Below are 19,022 nucleotides of genomic sequence, written 5' to 3'. Positions count from 1 at the left end.
GGACCAGACAATACAACTAAAAGTCCATTTAAAAATTTGGTTTTTAAAATAATTTTATGGATTGAAATGGGACAAAACTCGTTCTCAGCAGAGGACAAAAAAGTACTTTACTGTAAAGCTCTTTGCACAAGTTACACAAGAGACATTCTTTTATAAAACTTTTAAGCTCAATGCTTGAATCTCATAAGTCCTCAGAACAGACACAGCAATTCAGCTGTGTTAATTTTTAAAAGCTTGATGGTTTATAATTTTTCAGACTTGAAAACATCAAAAATGTACACTGAAATGAAGCAATCTTTGGGAAGTAACTGGACACAAAAAGTCAATAAACAGACAATATGAAAAACACCCACACCTCTTCCATAAAAATAACTGGAAATGGTAATAAAATAACCAGAAATTGTAATAAAGTAACTGCTTGAAAGCTTCATGCAACATGTTCTTAGACTTTCAAGAATTATTACCAAAAAAGAAAGGAAAACAAAATAATGAGAAAATGGTCTAATGCAAATAAAAGGTCACACATGATTGCATGCACATGGAGTGATGTATTCTTTCAATAGTTGTACCTCATTTACTAAAAACCTGACAGAAGCACTGCTTTTATCTTTTGCTAAAGCAGAATTGTTTAAGTAAGTTCTCTTGTTTTAAAAAACAAGAATTATTTGTTCTCACAGGAAAAAATGTTCAACCATTTACTTGTCATATTTGAAGTCTTTCCACTACCACTTAGATTAAGTACAGAAAACGACTTCAGAAGCTTGTTTTATGTGCAAAGTAATACATCAGTAAAGAACATTCTTTCTTGCCGCTCTTTTAATGCTTTTTTCTTCAAAACTGTACCTCTGTCTGGAGAATTTAGTAATGTTGCAGATGAGGAGGAGAGCCGCTTGTTTATGACTGGATCAACATGTTTCGAAAGGTTCATTGTTGAAACAGACCGCCTGTCTCGATCTAAAACAAATGGAGATAATGCTAATTGACAGCCCACATGCAGTAGTGCGAGGTCCTAGCTCACTAGTGGGAGGAGGAAAACAGGACTAGGTCACTCCTGCTCTACCACAAGAACTTCCAAAAGAGAATGGATTTCTCAACAGATGTTGTACAGGTGACTCAAAGACTAGGCACAACATAATTTAAGTTTCAAATGTGTAAAATATTCTGTTAATTATCACTCAATGGTTTGCAATCTAAAGACTTTCAATATTGTCAGAAAATCTTTGCTCACGACTTACAATGGAAAGCTTAATGGAAGGACCAAGATGCTTGGAAACACAAAGTTATTCACTAAGAAATCACCCTGGCATCTGAATCAAAGGTGACAGGGCACTGTTACGAGGCAGATGGTCAATATTGTGACAATGCCACACTGAAAGATTAAGGGAAGATGAGTGCACAAAGGAAGTGAGGGCAAGTACAAAAGAAATTAAAAGATTTAGTTAAAAATCCCACAGTTATGTATAAGTGCTAAACCACCCACCACAGAGTTATTTTTAGCATGCTGAAAATCCAGCTCAGCACACACCTTAGCAGGTATAAAAAATCAGTCTCTGCAGAAAGTACTTGTAATGCACCTACTTGGCATACATAAAAGGAAAAATGTATAATTTGATTTTAGTTTCTCTACATTTTAGAGAGCTGTTGCATCATTTGCCCAACTGCTGCAGTCAGCATCTGCGCCCTGCTGACTGGGTGATGGTTACTTCAAGAACAGAGACTGCACACACTTTGTGTATTTGTGTGTCACAGGAAGTTTGCTGTGTCCTTGCTTTTTTCTCTCAAAAAAAAAACCCAAACAAAAAGAGCTCCAAGCTCCATGCATCGACTACACATTCCCCACTACAAATTTCCATTTGAAAATCTGACATCCAAAAGATGCTGTGAGAATCAATTCTGCTTTTGCTTACATTTTAGCATGTAGTGAACCTCAGCACTACTCAGCAAAGCACTCAACCGTGCTTAAATGCAATGAGGCTTGAGCATATGCCTAACTGCTCTGCTGATTCATATTCTGTGTGTGCAAAAATGTGTCTGTACACTGTTTTCAAAGCAGATACAAACTCAGGACAATGACAGCATTAAGGGTGCTGCTGCTGAAATGTTGTTTGCCATTTTTTAGTTATGACAAGTGTATTAACCTGTTCTGTCCCAATAGATTAAATTATACTCATTGTGTACAAAAAAATCCATACAAGTTGAGTATATGAAAAATACCTTAACTGTCCCCAGATCTATAGGATCTATATGTCCCCAGATCTATAGGATCTATATGTCCCCAGAACTATATAGGATTCACTATAACTGGTTGGACTGAAGAAAGATTCTCCCTACCCCATGTGATTATTTGCTAATTTTAATGTTAGAATGACTTGGTGAGGGCATAGAACTGGCAGACTGGATACTGGGAGGGGAATAAAACTCAGAAATGGGTTTTAAAAAGGAGAAATCTAAATTTTATAACTAGAAACAAGACCTCTGTAGGCTGGCAAGAGGATCCCACATTGATCTATGGAGTACACTGGAGAATGCCCTGTGCAAGTCTCTACTGGAGACACGATGCTCAGGCTTCCTGAGAACAGAACAATATTTGTGGGAATGGGATGGGGAGTTTTATCTCATGTCTATTCTGCCACTGAGAAATGACACAGTATCAGTACAGCCATAAAGCTTCTACATCTGGCAGAAAGGATGTACTGCATAAACTGGCTTTCTGAAGATGACAAATGACAATATTGAAAATCACCTCTGCTCTTAGGCATGACAACATTTCTCATGTCAATGAACCTTATTTAAATGAATGACATTCAGCATAAGGATTTGCATACAAGTATTGGCAATACTATAATCCTATAAATGTAGAATAGGCCAAATGCAATCAATTGCCTGGAAAATGGCTGCTTTCTTTATCCAAAAAAACCAAAAAACAAATTAAAAAAAAGAATTTAAATACCCATGAGCAACGAAACAGCCAATGCAGCTGGTTATGTGTCTGTGTTCATGTGCAAAATAATTGTAAATCCTACGTGCAGTATGCCAAAAGGGTTTTAGAAAATAACAAAATATTCAAATTTGCTCTCCTTGAATTCCAGTAAAGTATTATGCTTCATTTCAGTGAATTGTGCCAAATCTTTGGAGTCAGCCAGCAGTAACTCTCCACCAAAAAAAAATAATAATGAAAAATCTGGTACTAACAACAGCTCTAATCTATCAGCATGGTGTTAAGCATGCATTGCAACTACATGAGGGTGGTTTAGTTACTGATGATCTCACTTCCTGAGAACTAGCTATAGGTAAAGGAATAACAAACCACAGCATTATGTACCAGGTTTTCTAGCACCACCCAGAGATTTGAAGTGGTGCTCCAGGCCTGCTAAATCGAGAAAGGTGAATGATGATTCAAAAAAATAACCTAGGGACAGAATGCAAGACAATGATTTTTCACAGAAAATAAAAATCAAATAAGATATACAAAGTTAAGCAAAAAAGTAACCTTTTATGAAAAATAACTGTTTATTGAAATTATCTATGACAAAGATTTCACAGCATTCTTTTCTCAACATTTTTTTCCTCCCCTGATGGGAGGTTAGACACATTGAAATTAGAATAGGAAGAAAAGAACTTTAAGGATCACTTTCTGTTAAAAGAAGTAAAGGAAAGGTTCTCTTTTTGGGGGCTTGATTCATATTTAACAGGGCATATAAACATTAATGATTGGCAGGTTAAGTTAGAGAAAGTAATTGGGGAAAAAGTATATAGCTAAAATTCACTTAATTTGCCAGTCTTTAAGAGTAGAAAATGGACTTCCATTTCCCCAAATTTCAGTACAAGGCACAGATCGCTTATTACAAGGAACAATTTTTCTTCCTTGTGTCTACTTTAATTTCAGTGTTTGGTCATTTTCACAGAGCTACTTTAGGAGGCACAAAGCTAGCATTTGCCACAATAGCTCATATCACGAGACTGACACAGCACAAGCACACCCACACAAAAACACACCAACAGCAGCAAAGCAGCAGAAGCGAGAAGCTGTAGCAAGGCAGTTACACAGTAAGTCAACTCCCCAAACAAGCTCCAACTTTTGTTCAGGTGTTTTTCTCCTTGTTACCTTTTTGCTACACAAGAAGGTCACAAACATGCCACTGCTAGCAATAAGACCAAGAGCAAAGAATCCAAACTAACATACACCGAGTCATCCTTCCTTTCAGAAGAAGAAAAGTAAATTCCAGTTGGCTGGTGGGGAAGGGAAACTGGCGAGGAGAGCAAGCCTCCCTCTTTACCTGTGTTATTAATGCGGTTGTGTAGGGCTCCTCCCCAGGACCACCTGTTCTGCCTTTGTTTTGGCTTCTGGCTTCTTTCAATTGTGCGCCGTACAACAGCTTCATGTCGTTCCTCGAGTACAACAGGATAACACATTTGGATACCATTGGGTTTTTAACTTTGTTTTCTCATCAAACACTGCTGCCCTCCATCCACATAGACAAATCCAAGCAGTCATCTTACAACTGTGTCTAAGCTTATGCGCTGTCTACTAAGACACACACACTAGAATGAAATTAAGCAGCAAGTAAGCCATAACTAAGTAAGAATGTTAACTGAAATTTTAAAAAGGTAAGATCTGTTTAAGTGGCCCTGCCACTACACAAACACATCCTAGGGCTACTTCCCATCTACTAAATACCAGAAGAGTGGGAGAGACAGGAAACAAAACACCCACAAGGATGAGATGACTTACATAGGATCACACTGCACTTACTTCCCAGTTTAACTGAGACAAATCAGCCAAGAGCATATTTCATTACACATTTATTTCTGAAAAGGTTTTGTTAGGGCAAATTTCATTAACTACCCTTAAACTGAATGGCTAAGAATTAACAGATAACCATACAAACCTGGCCCTGTTTGTTTTTCTGCCTGAGTTTGAGCAGCACCATGCACAGTAACCCAGGCATGCTCAACTTCACTGCATTTGATTCATAACAGAGGCAGTACCTGTGCAAGTAAGGCTTAAAATCCCTCCACACACTCTGTCATACTGACCATGGCTCATGTGGCATTCTTTGCATCAGCCCTTGGAGAAAAAGGTTGATAGTGCTGTATCTCATGGCAAATGAAGTTGAAAAGTGTTACCTTGACATTTGTTCTTACCTTCTCTTCTTCCAGTTTCTGCCTTCGCTTCTCCTCTACGGCAGCTCGCCTTCTCTCTTCCTTTAGTCTCTGCTCCTCTAGCTTCTTTCTGCGCTCCTCTAGGTGTTTTTCATAATGTTGCCGTGCTCTCTCTTCTCTTTCTAACCACACAGATTCTCTTGCAGCTGAGAGAAAAATGAGAAATAAAAGTATTAACTTGCTTTATGTAATAAAATCTTTAATACATTTTGAATAACCAAGGTAAATGAAAAACCTTTTGAACTCTCTTTCTTCAGACATACATAAGGATATTTCCTTATCTCTCCTCATGTATTAAAATGTACCCTGGCCACACACTGATTTTATTTAATCTCAATTTACTTATTATGAATTACCAACAGTTAAATTATTTGAGCACACAGTTTCTTCAAGGAAGAAAGGATTTTTTGCTAGCTTAAAATGCCTAACTACTGAAGTCAGATGTATGTGAACAAACTTCTGTTATACAAACCATGATAATTCTCTGTAATACTTTACTGAAAAAAAAGACAATAAAAAGAAAGGTAAAACTATCATAACTTTCACTTTTATTGATCAATACAGATCTCTTATGACAGAAGTGGCAGAGATGACAATTCTACCACCTGGACCAACAGAAGGAAGGAAGTTACCCACCAAAGAAATCTAAAGCATCAATCTATCACATAATTCCACTTATGCACAGCTTCAAACAACAAGTTTCAGAAGAACTGATTTTTCACCCTATCAGGGTCTGAATTTTCATGAATTTTGTAGACTGCAGGCTCAGACTGCAGTCCACATGAAACCATTGATGTAGGATATTCTGGATCTCTCCCCACTGGTGTCTTGAAAACTTTGGGACCCAGAGTGGAATTAGATTGTTCCCTTATGCAAGATCACATGTTTGCAGTCTAAATTAGTGCTACCATCACATAGGAAATGCTCTAGAATCTTATGTGACAGTATCCTTTCACCACAGTGGTACATAAATGAATAAAAAAACCAAAACCCAAACAAAGCAAACCAATCTACACAAAAAATCCCCAAACCCAGAGCACACATCCTGTTACCTAGACTCTTAACATGCTAAATAACCCAAACAATGTAGTTGTTCAAAACTGGAACTCAATCAAACCATTCTGCAGAAGTTGTGAAAAATCCATTCTCTTTGAAAGCACTAAGAGCATCTAAGAAGCATAATTACATATATCCCATGAAAATCCAGCTAGCTGTAGCTTGTCAACTTCTAATGAATAATCACATACAGACTCTAATGATCATATCAAGACAAGCTGCTGCTGTGAGCCACAAGACTTCCACAGATCCTGTGATGAGCTGGCTCTTTTGTGCCTGGAATCTGTTTACAATGGCAAACCAGCACAAAAAAGCTCTTTGGTGGTCTACTGAAAATTAATAAATTAGGAAAAACAAGCAAACAAAAAACCCAACAGCTTTCTTAACTGATGTCACTGGACTATTAATTTGCCTATAAAAGACATGGAGATTATTTGTTCTTTCTGTTATTAATGTAAATGGCTAGACTTTCTTGAGGCATTGTTTATGGTGATTTCCACAGGTTTCAGTCTGTCCTGTTGTTTAGAAAAAGTAATGAAAATAGGACATTTGAGCTTTTAAGACAAAATTCAAGAAGAGAAAGGCTACAAAGAGATATTTATGTACATCCTTAGAGCTAGGAAGACAATCAGAATTCTGGATATCTGGACAGGACACTTATCTTCAGCTTTCTGCTTCTCTGAGAAGGGGTGACAAAAATCACACTTTTGTGATACAGCAGGACAGCTCAATAACAGAAACACTCATTAGTGATGGATTAACTCAGGCAAATGGAAGTGTTTGGCTGGAACATCTTTTAACAAAAATAACAGATCTGGTTCAAAACAAATACAAAAGCTACATCTTTCCATCACCTTTAGGCTACAGGCAAAAGGCACCAGAAAAGATGAGTTCATCTGCTAACATAAAGAAGTTACTAATTTTATGCTTGGACCAAGTATTTAACAAGCACATGAAAGTATGATTTATGATACACCTGTTTGCTGAAAAAAGTGTAATATCTATATTCATGAATTCAACTTTTTTCACAGATGGAGATAATAATCTTAACTACTTTTAATTTTGTTTCAAGGATAAATTCCTGCATTTTATATTATTAAAAAATCAAAGGAGAATAACTGCTTTGTTTTCACTTCTTCCTATGTACACTACTGACATCCTTTTGTGAGCTTCAGGTCTCAGTTTTTGCCAGCTATAAGGAAGGTATATACAATGGCACAAGTTAGTAAAAGCTTAAATTCCATAGGAAAATTTACATTAAAGCTGGAAAGTACAAACAGAAGTCACAGCCTGATCCATTTTCTATTCCATTCCTTAGTACAATCAACACATTTGAACCCAGTCACATGATACAAGGACACAAAATTAGAGCATAAAAACGAGATTTAGAAATTGAGCCCTAGACATGCTGTTGAATACCTTCTGCTTGTTTGCAAACTAGTAATGCTGGATTACAGTACAAAGCAAGATAATTAAGAGTGTGTTTCTGACACTTCTGAAGTGAATAACAGAACAAGAGAAAACAAGGTCAATCAAGAAAGAGATGCTCTAATATTAAGGGACACATAGGACTTGAAACCAATTTATTTCACTGGAATTAACTAACGTAATGCAGAAGATGCATGCATACAAACCATGCATGTTTCTTTTTTGGACATAATTTTGTAGTTTCTTTCCCCAACCACACACACACAGAGAACTATTCTTTGCAGTGGTTTTAGGCTGTGAGGGAAGGATGAGCATGCACTAAGTGTCAAAGCCTTTATTTTCTGTTTATCTATGTGAAGCAAAAAATGTGCCCCCAGATTCTCTTCTTCTGTTCCTTCTGCTGTCTCTTCAGTCCTTTTTCTTCTGGTTTACTGCCTATACAAAGGTAGATCACCTTTGTAAAGCACCATGCTTTCTCAGGCTGCCTTTTGAACCCACCTCAGACAGATGGCTTACCTGTGCCAAAATCCTACAGTCTTTGTCACGCTTTCCAGCCTTTACCTTTTCTAACTTTACAGCACTGGCCTCAGCAGTAGCTTTCTCCTCTGACCGCTCTTTCACCTTTGCTGCCTGCCAGCTCTGCACTGAGGCTGTGATTGCCCCCTTGCTGCATTAGCAGTAAAATGGATCGGTGATGCTTTAACCATACCTAAAAATGGGGACATTACACAGAAGTGGCTGACTGAACAAATTAGAAGGTGAACTTCAGAGCTGTAATTAAAGGTGAAGTTAATGTGAGATTCTCTAAGCCAACCTTTCCCCAGTAACCATGCTCTGAGGGACATTTATCACAGAAATTTTTAAAATACTCTTCCTTAAAAATTGTTCTCTTCTCTTATAAACCCTTTTGACATTCAAATTCCCCAAGGAGATCCCAAGATTATTCATATGCTAGGGTCAGTGATTCCCAGTTTCTATGGGGCTTCTCTCTGTTGGATAAAGTTCTGGCCTCAAGTGCCAGGGAAGAAAACAGACCAGAAGGAATTTACTCACAGAAGAAAACTGTAATTTTTATTAATGTTATTATTTTGCCAATGATCACTTTCAAATGGGAGAGGAATCTGCATGATAATATGATCTTTTAAATACTATTTTAATGTTTATACATTGTAAGTACTAAGAATTTAATGAATTTAGCCAACTTGAAACTCAGACATATTTAAGAACTAAGATTAATCATTCTTCATGTAGGGAAGTGTGCTAAGTCGAAAAGCAGTATTACCACATTTTGTTCCCAATGCCAGAAACTAAATCAATCATGTGTCCTTGTCAGGATCATAATTTTGATTTTAAAAAGACCAGTCTCTAAGCAGAATTAGCGTAGATAAAACATGCTCAGAAGTAAAACTTAGAACAGCTTTCTCAAGAATCAGGGACCAAGATACTGCTAAGTAACAATAAGAAAATTCTTCCTCTTTGCTAGGTCACTACCTAAGGTTACCAGAATGAAGCCCATTTTAACATCCCAGTTATTTTCCCTGTTCAAAAACACATTTTGATTTTTTTTTAATCCAGTTAAGGAGGACTAGGTCTATGTTCTGGAACCAGAGACTAACTGGCATGGAGCAACTTCCACCTCTACTACTAAACTTCTACCCTCCAAAATGGTGACAGCACTTGATCAGCATAGGCAGAGAAGTCCATGGATCTTCCCTGCCAATTCCCCTGGGAATCAGCAAGCAGACAGCTAGCTGGCTGGGGCCAAGACCCTGCCAGGATCCATCATAACAGCTTTGTAGCAGGAACAATTAAGTTTCAGCACCAGGGAATGCTCTTCAACACTGTTAATTTGGCAGTACAGATAACAATCAGTATAGCAGATAAGGGTGAAGCCCACATGATGCAAAACCAGCAGTTTTCAGTAACGTTTTCCAGTTTGACCAGGCCACCATACCATGGTTGTCTTCATAAACAAGTCAGTTCCAACATGCTTGTGTCATGTCAGTGCCAACATGTCCAACAGTGCCAGAACACGGCTGCTCAGCCTGACACATGCACAGTGCCAAGCTGGGGCCAGAGTGTGACAGCTCCCTTCTCTCTGGCCTCTGGGAACCGACCCATCTGACAGCTATCACCTTCACCCACCACTGCCTCTCTTGGGATTTCTGTCTTGCACAACCCACAAGGGCTAGTCTCACATAGAGAGATCCGATATCTGTATTTTAAAGGACAGATGTGAACTTTTATGCATAGGTGCCGTGGGAAAGAGATCTAGTGGAAAGAGCACAAAAATGAAAACATGGTTACTAAAGAGCAAATGACAACACTGGAAGCGTTAAAATCAAGTAAGATCACCCCAACAATCCTTTAAAGATCTGTATGTGCATATCAACAATACACACATTCCCAAATGGTCAGGAGAATAAAAAGATTCAAACAAAAAAACATTCCCTGAAATTGATACAACTTTAGTCATGCAAAATTAACTGCACAGAAAACAATCAAAGAATTCATATTTTAGAATTGTTGGGATGGCATTTCAAAAGCAATGCCTTTCCTACAGTGAAGGAAGCAAAACAATAATTTCTTCTTGATGGTGTGATTTCCTGATGGTGTCTTGGTGTATCTTTTATGTTATCTAAAGAAGGGCCTGAAACAAAACATGAATATACCAAAGGTGAAAGGGGCTTTTTTTTGTAGAAGCTTCTTTAATCTTTTAAATTAGGTGGCTCAACATGATCCTCAAGAAACAGTAGATACCAACTGTCTCAGCACATATATGTTATATACATTCAGACAGCAGAAATGACAGCATTTCCTATGCTCTAAACTCTCATTAAAAACAAGACTTAGACACTCAAGTGTGCTAAGTAGGATAAGACTGCTAAAACACTATTTGCAGGTGCAAGCAAATCTGCAAGAGTTCAGAGCACACACCAACCCACTTTACCACAAGAAAGCCAAATCTATCACAGCACAGTGGGACTCAAAAAGATTTACAACTTGAGAGTAAAAAAAAAAAAAAAAGGGGGAAAGAGAAAATGTGTTAACTCTCCTTTAACATCAGAATATTGCCTAATAAAGAAACATAATCCTTACTAAACTGGTACTCCACATGTTCTTAACAGAAGGGTCAAACAACTTAATTTTCCTGGAAAGATTGATAACATGACCTCCAGGAGTTCAAGTTGCTGAAAGTACAAAACAAACTTACTACCAGCTCTACACCTAAAGAACTGAACACTGTCCTTTCCTTTTGTTAAGAGCAAAGAATAATTTTACTTGAGGTATGACAGAAATTCTCAAATTCTGTTTAAATAGAAGTCTTTGCTAAAACCTGACTGATCCCCTGAATCAAAAGGAAAGGAATTAAGTTTAAATCCAACCTAATTCTATTGAAAAAAAATAAATTCTTTCCTTCAGTTGCTTTACTGTTGTATGGCTGATGTCCCAGTATTAACAAAATCCAACTCTAATTTTTAGCAAGACACATTTATGTAACAATATTATACAACTTAATGGTTAAGAGAGACAGCTTAGGAATTTCTCTGCTGTGGTTCACACAACATGAGTGACTGCTGATCTAGGTTCTGCACTGAAAAAAAAAGAAAATAAAGTTGTATGCTGTTGTAAAAATCATTGCTTTGCTGTACTGGAAGACAAATCTCAAGAGATAGCTCCTAAATCATAGCAGACAAATATACAGATGAAAGTACAATGCAACTTCCAATTATCCTGGTAGTTCAAAATAATTCTTCAAGCAAGAACACACAGTACACTCATACATCATAGGGACATGCAGATCTCTCCCACTTGGAAGTGCAGGATTCCATGTCAACTTATAAAAACTCCTGATGTTGCTTTGATGTTGATTTTAAAACATCTCACACAAAATGACACATTACTTAACAGAAGTCTGGTAACAAATACTCATTTTTCCATAGCTAGAAAAATCAGAGTTGAGTTAAATTCAAGGAAAGCATCTTTCTCTGCATTGAGTAAAGCATTGTTATTATACAAGGATGAAACCTGAGAAAAAAACAAATGGAACCATCATCTGTGAAAAATTAAAAATTAAAAATAATTAAATTTTTTATTAAAATAAAAAATTAAAATGAGCCAAACATCCATTTGCTCTGAAACCTGAAGAAACTAAGCCTACACATACCACCAACCCTAAGTCGAGGAGCAGCTTTTCAGGGATTATCAAACATCCTTTCATGTTACCCCTTGAGCAAGCCAAAACTAAAGCTTTCCTTTTGCCCTCCAATACAATCCTAGTGATTCATACATGGCTACTGCAATGTTATAAGGTGCTGTAAAGAAGGGATATAAATGGTATCAAGACATAGGTGACAATTAATCATGGCTCTTCAGGTTCGAAAAAGCAGCATAATTCTGGCTGGGGTTGTAATGTAGTTCAATAAACTTTCAGAAGTTAGAAATGAGAAATAAAGAATTTCTGTTTCTCAAGTCCTAAGGACAATTCAGCATTGACAGAAATCAGAGTAAACACATAAAAAAGAGGAAATACTTCTATTTCCCAACCTCCCAATTACCACAGAACTTTGTGGCAGTCAAACATGTAAACCTTGTTCAGAAAGCCACCCATTTGGCCTCATATAATTCTTAATTCTCTCAGCAGCATGCTCAGTATACTGCCCATCAGTAGTCACTTTTTAAATAGCCTTCACTATTCACTTGAGTTGTGTTAAACATACAAAGGCATGGGTGACATAAGAGACTGAGCACACCTCTTTGACACCTACTAAAGGTTGGACCTGAAAAAAGTACCCCAAGTTTACATTAAATAATTCAAACCATACACTGGCAACATATTCTGCAATTCTGTCTTATGGTGTTCAGCATTTTAATCTTAATCAGTAAAATATTCTAAAACTTCAAAATTCCTTTATCATCAATGAAGCTCCCTTGCATGATTTCAGAATTAAAGCCATTTTTCATTCACATTCATAGAACAGGTGAGAGATACAGTACTGATGAACTAAGAAATATGCTTTAAAGATATGATGGTTTATCTAAAATGACACTATTTTGTATCTAGCACTATCATTTTGCTGACTGCCCCTAAAAGTAAACTGGCAATAACACTGCATGCAGATGATGGTCCATTAAAAACAAACAAACAAAACTCAGAGTGGGCCTCACCTAGCTGTTTTTCTCGCTCTTCTCTCCGTTCTCTGGCAAGCCGTTGCCTGTCATCAACCTTTAGTACTACTGGATGATCTACAAATAGAGAAGGAGAAGTATTAGGCACATAGCATAAAATCAAATACTACCAACCCCAAACTTTTAGGAAAATGGCTGTTTAACAACTCTAATTATTCTGTCAAAATAGATCATGTTTTCAGAAATCCATCTTATAAAAAAAAAAAAACAAAAACACAGAAAACTGATAATTAGATTGCATTCATATTCTTTAAGATGTAAAATACTTCCAAAGAATAGACTAAGATGTAACTGTGAATACTCAGCAAGAATACTGCTTGCAGAAGCCCAGGAAGAAGCTTTGTCTCCTGGACTGCTAGAGAGCATTCTGAAAAAATACTGTTTATTATCCCATAAAATCTCTCCAAAATGCATCCACAGGAAAGTCTATTATAATAAAGCACTGTCTTTCCCTTGATATTGCCTCAGAACAACCAATAAGCCCTATATGACACAAGAACCTCAGCACCCAAGCAAAACAGGCTGGATCAAAGCCCTGATCTGGCTGAGCTTCTGGAAACGGCATGATATCGATCTCAAAAGATGTTTGTGTGCACATGTGTTAAAAACTCTGGCAAATATATTAAAGGCAGTGAGGCATCACATGCAGGGACTGGTATAACATGAGTCAAGTAAGATGAGAGCTTTAACCATTCTTGTAGATTGAAATTTAGCTACATGAGTACCTCACAACTATCTGCAACTGGCTGCTTGGATCACAGCAGCAAGACTGAGGATAATATGAAAGATCTGTGTCAGAGCCCAGGTTCCACTTTAAAAATTCAGGTTTGGTTGGAAAACATCCCTTGCTCAGTGATGGTTCTGGAAGACAACAAAGTGCTGAACAGCTAACAAGCAACTTCCAGTCTCAGCAATGGAGCTGTTCCAGAAAAAAGGAACAAAATCCAAGTTAGCAATTCATCTCAGCACGCTGCCAAAACTAATTTCCTACTCAGCCTGTTCTGTTAAACCTGGAAAGCTCTTAATTTTATGCCTTTTTTCAGTAGCACTGAAAAAATCTGCTTTGCATAAGAACACAATAAACAAAAAACCCACAGAAAAATCAAAAAGATTTCTGGTTATAAATAAATGGCCTGATTTATTTTAGCATTGAGCGGAACCCAGTTTTTAAGTATTTTAAGATAAAGAACTACCTAGAATGCTGTCATCATGAAAGTGTACAAGACAACAGAGCCTTTTCACTATTCAGTGTGAATACACCTGTAAGCAACTTGTAAAAACATGTAGAGTCAGCCTACTTGTGTACAGGCTGAATATATACCTATGAAAAAAGTTATTAGCAAACAACACAATGGGCCATAAAACTGAGGTTAAAGATATTTGCAAAATAAGTCCCTGAAGGGGGAGGCTGAGCTAGACTGATTTTGAATTAAATAAAAAAATATATACGCATTTCATCTTCTAACAGAAGTTCCTGCATAAGCATGACAGGATTTTTTTGGGTGAACCAGTTCACCAACAGCTACGTACACTTTAATTACTCTTGAACTCTAATCAGTGCAAAACTATTATCTCAACAACTGTCAGACTAGAGGCCCAATTAGGAGTGTTAATAGCAATGCAAAGTAACAGCTGCAAGGAGAAAACCCATTGCACAGCTGGCAGGGAGAACCTTCAAACACGACCGCCCCAGTGAAAGGCGCAACAGGCAAAAACGTCACCAGCAAAGACAAAGGTAATTCATCACCCAGTTACAGGTCAGAACTTCAATGCTGGCTGACTGGCTCACCGTGCTGCCATTTGTGACACCCTGCTCAGCCACGCCACGGCAGAGATTTGCCCACTGCGTGGTGTACATCTGCATTTGGCTGCGCTTCAGCAGTGTGCTCACACGCGGTCCCTTTAGCATGCAGACACAGGTCAAAGGGGTAATAATATTCCTTCTCTCTGGTGACTGGCACACAAGATTCACAAAACATGAATTTCTGTGGCATGAGTAATTAGCGCTTGTGGAATAATGTACATTTTCCCTAAAAAACAAGGATTCCCTTCAAGGGCTGTCAGCAAAGTCAATGTAACATTGATTTGACAGAAAATGATGAGGCACTGGGGAAAAATGTAGAAACATGCTTCTTTCAGAATATTCTTCCAGTTATTTTGGTTTGAGGGGTTTTTTTCTCCCTTTTTTGAGAAAATAGATTTCCGTTTCAGGGAGAGGCAACAATTCTTCAAAGAGGCAGGAGGGTTACATAGACAGGCAACCTGAAAAGGTCTCCCTTAAGAATTCCTAATTATAAGCAAAGCAAGGAATAAAATAAATTTTTAAAGTTGCCCTCTGCCACTCTCTTCGAAGATAGCCAATTATTTTTTCCATATCACACACCTAAAAGTGTTCACACAAGAACAGCCCCTCTCCCAACACCCCAGGATGTTAGAACAATCCTAAAGGATTCACATTAAGTTGCAGGCTGTGCAGAGTGTGTTTCTCCAGTAACAAGAGATTTTGCATACATTTGGGATCACAAAGAGCTAAATCAATATTAGCAGAAAGATGAGGGTAACATCTTTGTAGCAGACCAACATTGCATTTTCTCTGCTAGAAGCTGGAGTACAGACTATTGGTGCAAGTCTTACATTCATAATTAAAATGTCTTCTCTAAGTCTTCAAAATAATCCTTCATAGTTTGGCCACAACCCCAACCTCCAACATTTGCATTCTGAATCCAGATGTTCTGCTGGCACTCCCAGTGCAGAGTACCAACAGTTTCAAACTGTGGCAAAACAGAGTTCAATGGGACTGCTCCTCATTTTATTTCTCATGTCTCTATGCATTAAAAACACATCAGGCAAATACCTGGGGTATTGGCATTTCTTCTCATTCAGTAGGAATACCAGGACAAACAAACAAAGTACTTTGTACTCTCTTTTGCTCATATTCATCATCAGACCATAAGCTGTAAGTTACTCTGAAAGGAAAGGGGAAACATGCCAGCTGCAATGGATCCTCCAAGAATTTCTCACTTTTTTAGAGAAATAATTGCCAACTGGGCATATGCAGAGCCTAAAAGATAGCACTCCAGGAAGACCCACATGCTGCTTTGGAAGTTGCAGTCTGGTTATGCTGCAATATGTGGGAACTCGTACTCAACAATCTATTTCCCTTCACTTATGTAACAGGCATGGAATTAAGCATTTGTATGATAGGGATGTTAGGAGAATAAATATGCCATAGTTACACACTGGAGAAATTAATTTTTTATCTGCTGCTGGAAATAAGGCCTGTAAATTACATATGAAAACAGTATATGTCCACATATTTAGAACATTTAGTGTGTGTTCAAAATTCATTTTAGTAAGTTAATAGCTAACTTTGAATGCTTAGAAGCCGTGAAAGTATTTTGCAGAAATTCAGCACTGAACTTCTGCAATTTTCATTAGGTTTTGTCCCTAATGATAGTAACAAAAGGAAAAAACAAGTTTTACAAATCTTTTATAGAGCTAAGACTTGACAAACTCTCAAGCAAAATTTATATTTGTAGAAATTAAGTTCCTAAATTAGCAATTGTCATATATACTTTGTAAATACGACCCGTTTTTGTGGCTTATACTATCAGCTCCACTCTGCCTTCCCTTGCTCCAGCCCCAAGAATTTTGGATTCCTTTCTACACACCAGCATAGATGAAGGGAACGCTGGAACAGCTAGGACACCCTCCTGAGAAATGAAAACTGGATTAAACTATTGCAGAATAAAGCAAGCATTGAACATTGTCCAATACAAAGACCTGTGGAAAGAGTAACATTATCTTTATTTTCTCCTCCTTTTCCCCCTGCCTATCTGGCTGAGAGCAGCAGTGATTGCTGTGCTTTGTGGAGGACCCAGCGGTCCTGGCAGGGTACACAAGGTGTGATGGGAAGGCAGGCAGCACTGGGATTCCTTCCCTCTGGGGACACAGGCCCAAGGCTCCCCTTCTGGGGATGGAGAGGAGGCTGTCACTACAGAACAGACACTGAGCTGCCAAGCTGTCAACGAGTTGAAAGGGGGATGTTACAGCAGGCCTAGTCCTCAGCAACACAAGCACCTCTGCTTTCCCAGGCATCTAAGAAAAAACATTACTAACTGCATGCTTTAATCTTGGGTACCTGAACTGCAACACAAAACAAATTCAGATATCCAAGTCCTCATCCGGATCTTGGTCTAAGCAAGTGGAATGGACCCATGACACCAAGGACTACATTAAGCTTTTTAGCACATACCTTTTCATATTGTGTAAGCAAAGAGTGAATTAAATCCACACAATGTACCTGTGAGGTATGGTGAAGTAATGGGAAACATCTGCCCACTGCATAGAGCGTGTTACACAATATGGCATGCTTTGTGGTGAGTGAGGAAACGCCTGAACAGAGGCACACTTATATAAAGCTACAAAACTTTGCCTACAGCAGGTATTCTCATTAAAAAACAGATGCAAATACAGTGGCTTCTGTTGTCTTTTCTCACTTCCCAACCCTCATTCCTAAGCTATTCTAAAATATAAGTAGATTCTTCTGGTTTTGCTTCTTTGCAAATAACTACATATTCCAGCCTATCTAAACATGAACAGTCACTGATACCAGTTTTGTCTGAAACAATAAGTGAGATACAAAAGCAACAAACTTTAGAAGTTCCTGTGACAACAGCTGTTTTCCATACACCATTGAGGCAAACAGCCTTAAAACATGGATCATGTTTTAAAACATGTGGAATGGTGTACCTGGTTTAGTTCCAGCGTTGCTTTGTCCTGAAGTGACTTTCTTTTCTTGTGTTTCAGAACCTTCAGTAGCTAAAATAAGGAAGAAAAGAAGATATTAATTAACCATTTTATTTAGTAATAGGTCACTCACTGTATTATAATGAATCTTAAATATTGCTGGATTCCTTTTAAAATCAGACTGTTACAAGATTTCACCTTAACACCATTCTACATCATTTTGCATAGAGAAAAACCCAAAGGCTACACAGAAAGCATTTAAGCCACAATACAAGTTCCCAACTCAAGTTGAGGAAAGAGCCACAAAAGAAAGAAAATTTCATTTTAACCATGTGTTTTAATAAGACTTATAAGATGACTTGCAGATCACAGATTCCTAAAGGTATGGTATAAGATACTGGTAAAAACTTTATAAATTACTAACACACCTGTAATGCAGGACTGAAGAGAGGACTATTAAAGACATGAATGAAATCTAACCAAGGAGATGCTCCCATTATTTGCAACAGACTTTTGATCGGGCCCTACCAGTCTAGAACAAGATCTCATTCTGGAGCTCTGAATGCTCTTTCAAGAACCCTTTATAAAGAAAATGACCCCAGAAGATTCATTACTATAATTCAAATCAAAACCATATTCTTAGTTCAACATCTATTTCTAAACTAAAAACAAGCCAAGAAATTAGATGTCATGATTTTTTCATCTTACTACTCATCTTTGTAACCAGCAGTTCCCCTATAGGAGTTTTGGAGTCCAGAACACACCAATTTGGGAACAGCCTAAAGGCAGACTCAAAGAATTATAAGAAGCTCTCCAAAAACAGCTTGAAAGTATTTGCAAACAAGGATAAAAAGACAGGTATAAATAAGGCTTAGGGGACGAAAGATGCCGACTCCTTTGAACAAAAATATCCCTAGAAATCAAGGTTGGGAAAAAAACCCTGGTCACTCCAGATTAAAAGCTAAACAGGTATTACTGTATTAGATCCACTTTAGAAAGCATTATTAAAACAAATTTTCCTCTGAAGGCTCCAAGCAATTTCTTAATGCATGTCAGCTTTAACAGTACACACTCAGCACTTAGTACCTCAGTGAGTTCATTCCCTTCATGGCCTCAGAGAAGTCTTAATTTCCTTGCTTACCTCCTTCCACAGGCATGTTTCAGGATTAATTTAGAGGGTAAAAGGTAGAAGGAAGAACCTGTATGTTACATGTACTGTAACTTTTTTGCAGGGGGAAGGTAGGTGAGGGAAATAGAAAAATACTGTTATCAAATGTTCAGTATTCAAGAGCAATGTTTTTCCAAGAACAGTGTTCAAAAATCACGTCATCTCACAAAAAAAACCTGTGTGAAACCTTAAATAGTTGCCAGACACTCCTCTTCCTGACACCTGTATTAAGTCTCTTGCAATCAATAGAAACAACCACTGTTGAACT

General features: G+C 37.7%; 1 protein-coding gene across 3 annotated transcripts in view; it reads right to left on the bottom strand.

The window, feature by feature from the left end:
- MAP7 (microtubule associated protein 7) overlaps positions 1-19,022 on the bottom strand; it is a 109,695-nt gene that overhangs the window by 30,134 nt on the left and 60,539 nt on the right. For all 3 annotated transcript variants that reach the window (XM_063390293.1, XM_063390295.1, XM_063390296.1), the window contains exons 2-6: positions 17,590-17,658; positions 12,817-12,894; positions 5,146-5,309; positions 4,278-4,389; positions 844-954 (exon numbers count right to left, since the gene is read on the bottom strand). In XM_063390293.1, coding sequence (XP_063246363.1) covers positions 844-954; positions 4,278-4,389; positions 5,146-5,309; positions 12,817-12,894; positions 17,590-17,658 — 534 coding nt within the window. The remainder of the gene's footprint in view (positions 1-843; positions 955-4,277; positions 4,390-5,145; positions 5,310-12,816; positions 12,895-17,589; positions 17,659-19,022) is intronic.

Source organism: Prinia subflava, chromosome 2 (genome assembly GCF_021018805.1).
Source record: "Prinia subflava isolate CZ2003 ecotype Zambia chromosome 2, Cam_Psub_1.2, whole genome shotgun sequence".
In the NCBI taxonomy this organism is placed as follows: Eukaryota; Metazoa; Chordata; class Aves; order Passeriformes; family Cisticolidae; genus Prinia; species Prinia subflava.
This window is presented reverse-complemented; position numbering and strand designations above follow the sequence as displayed.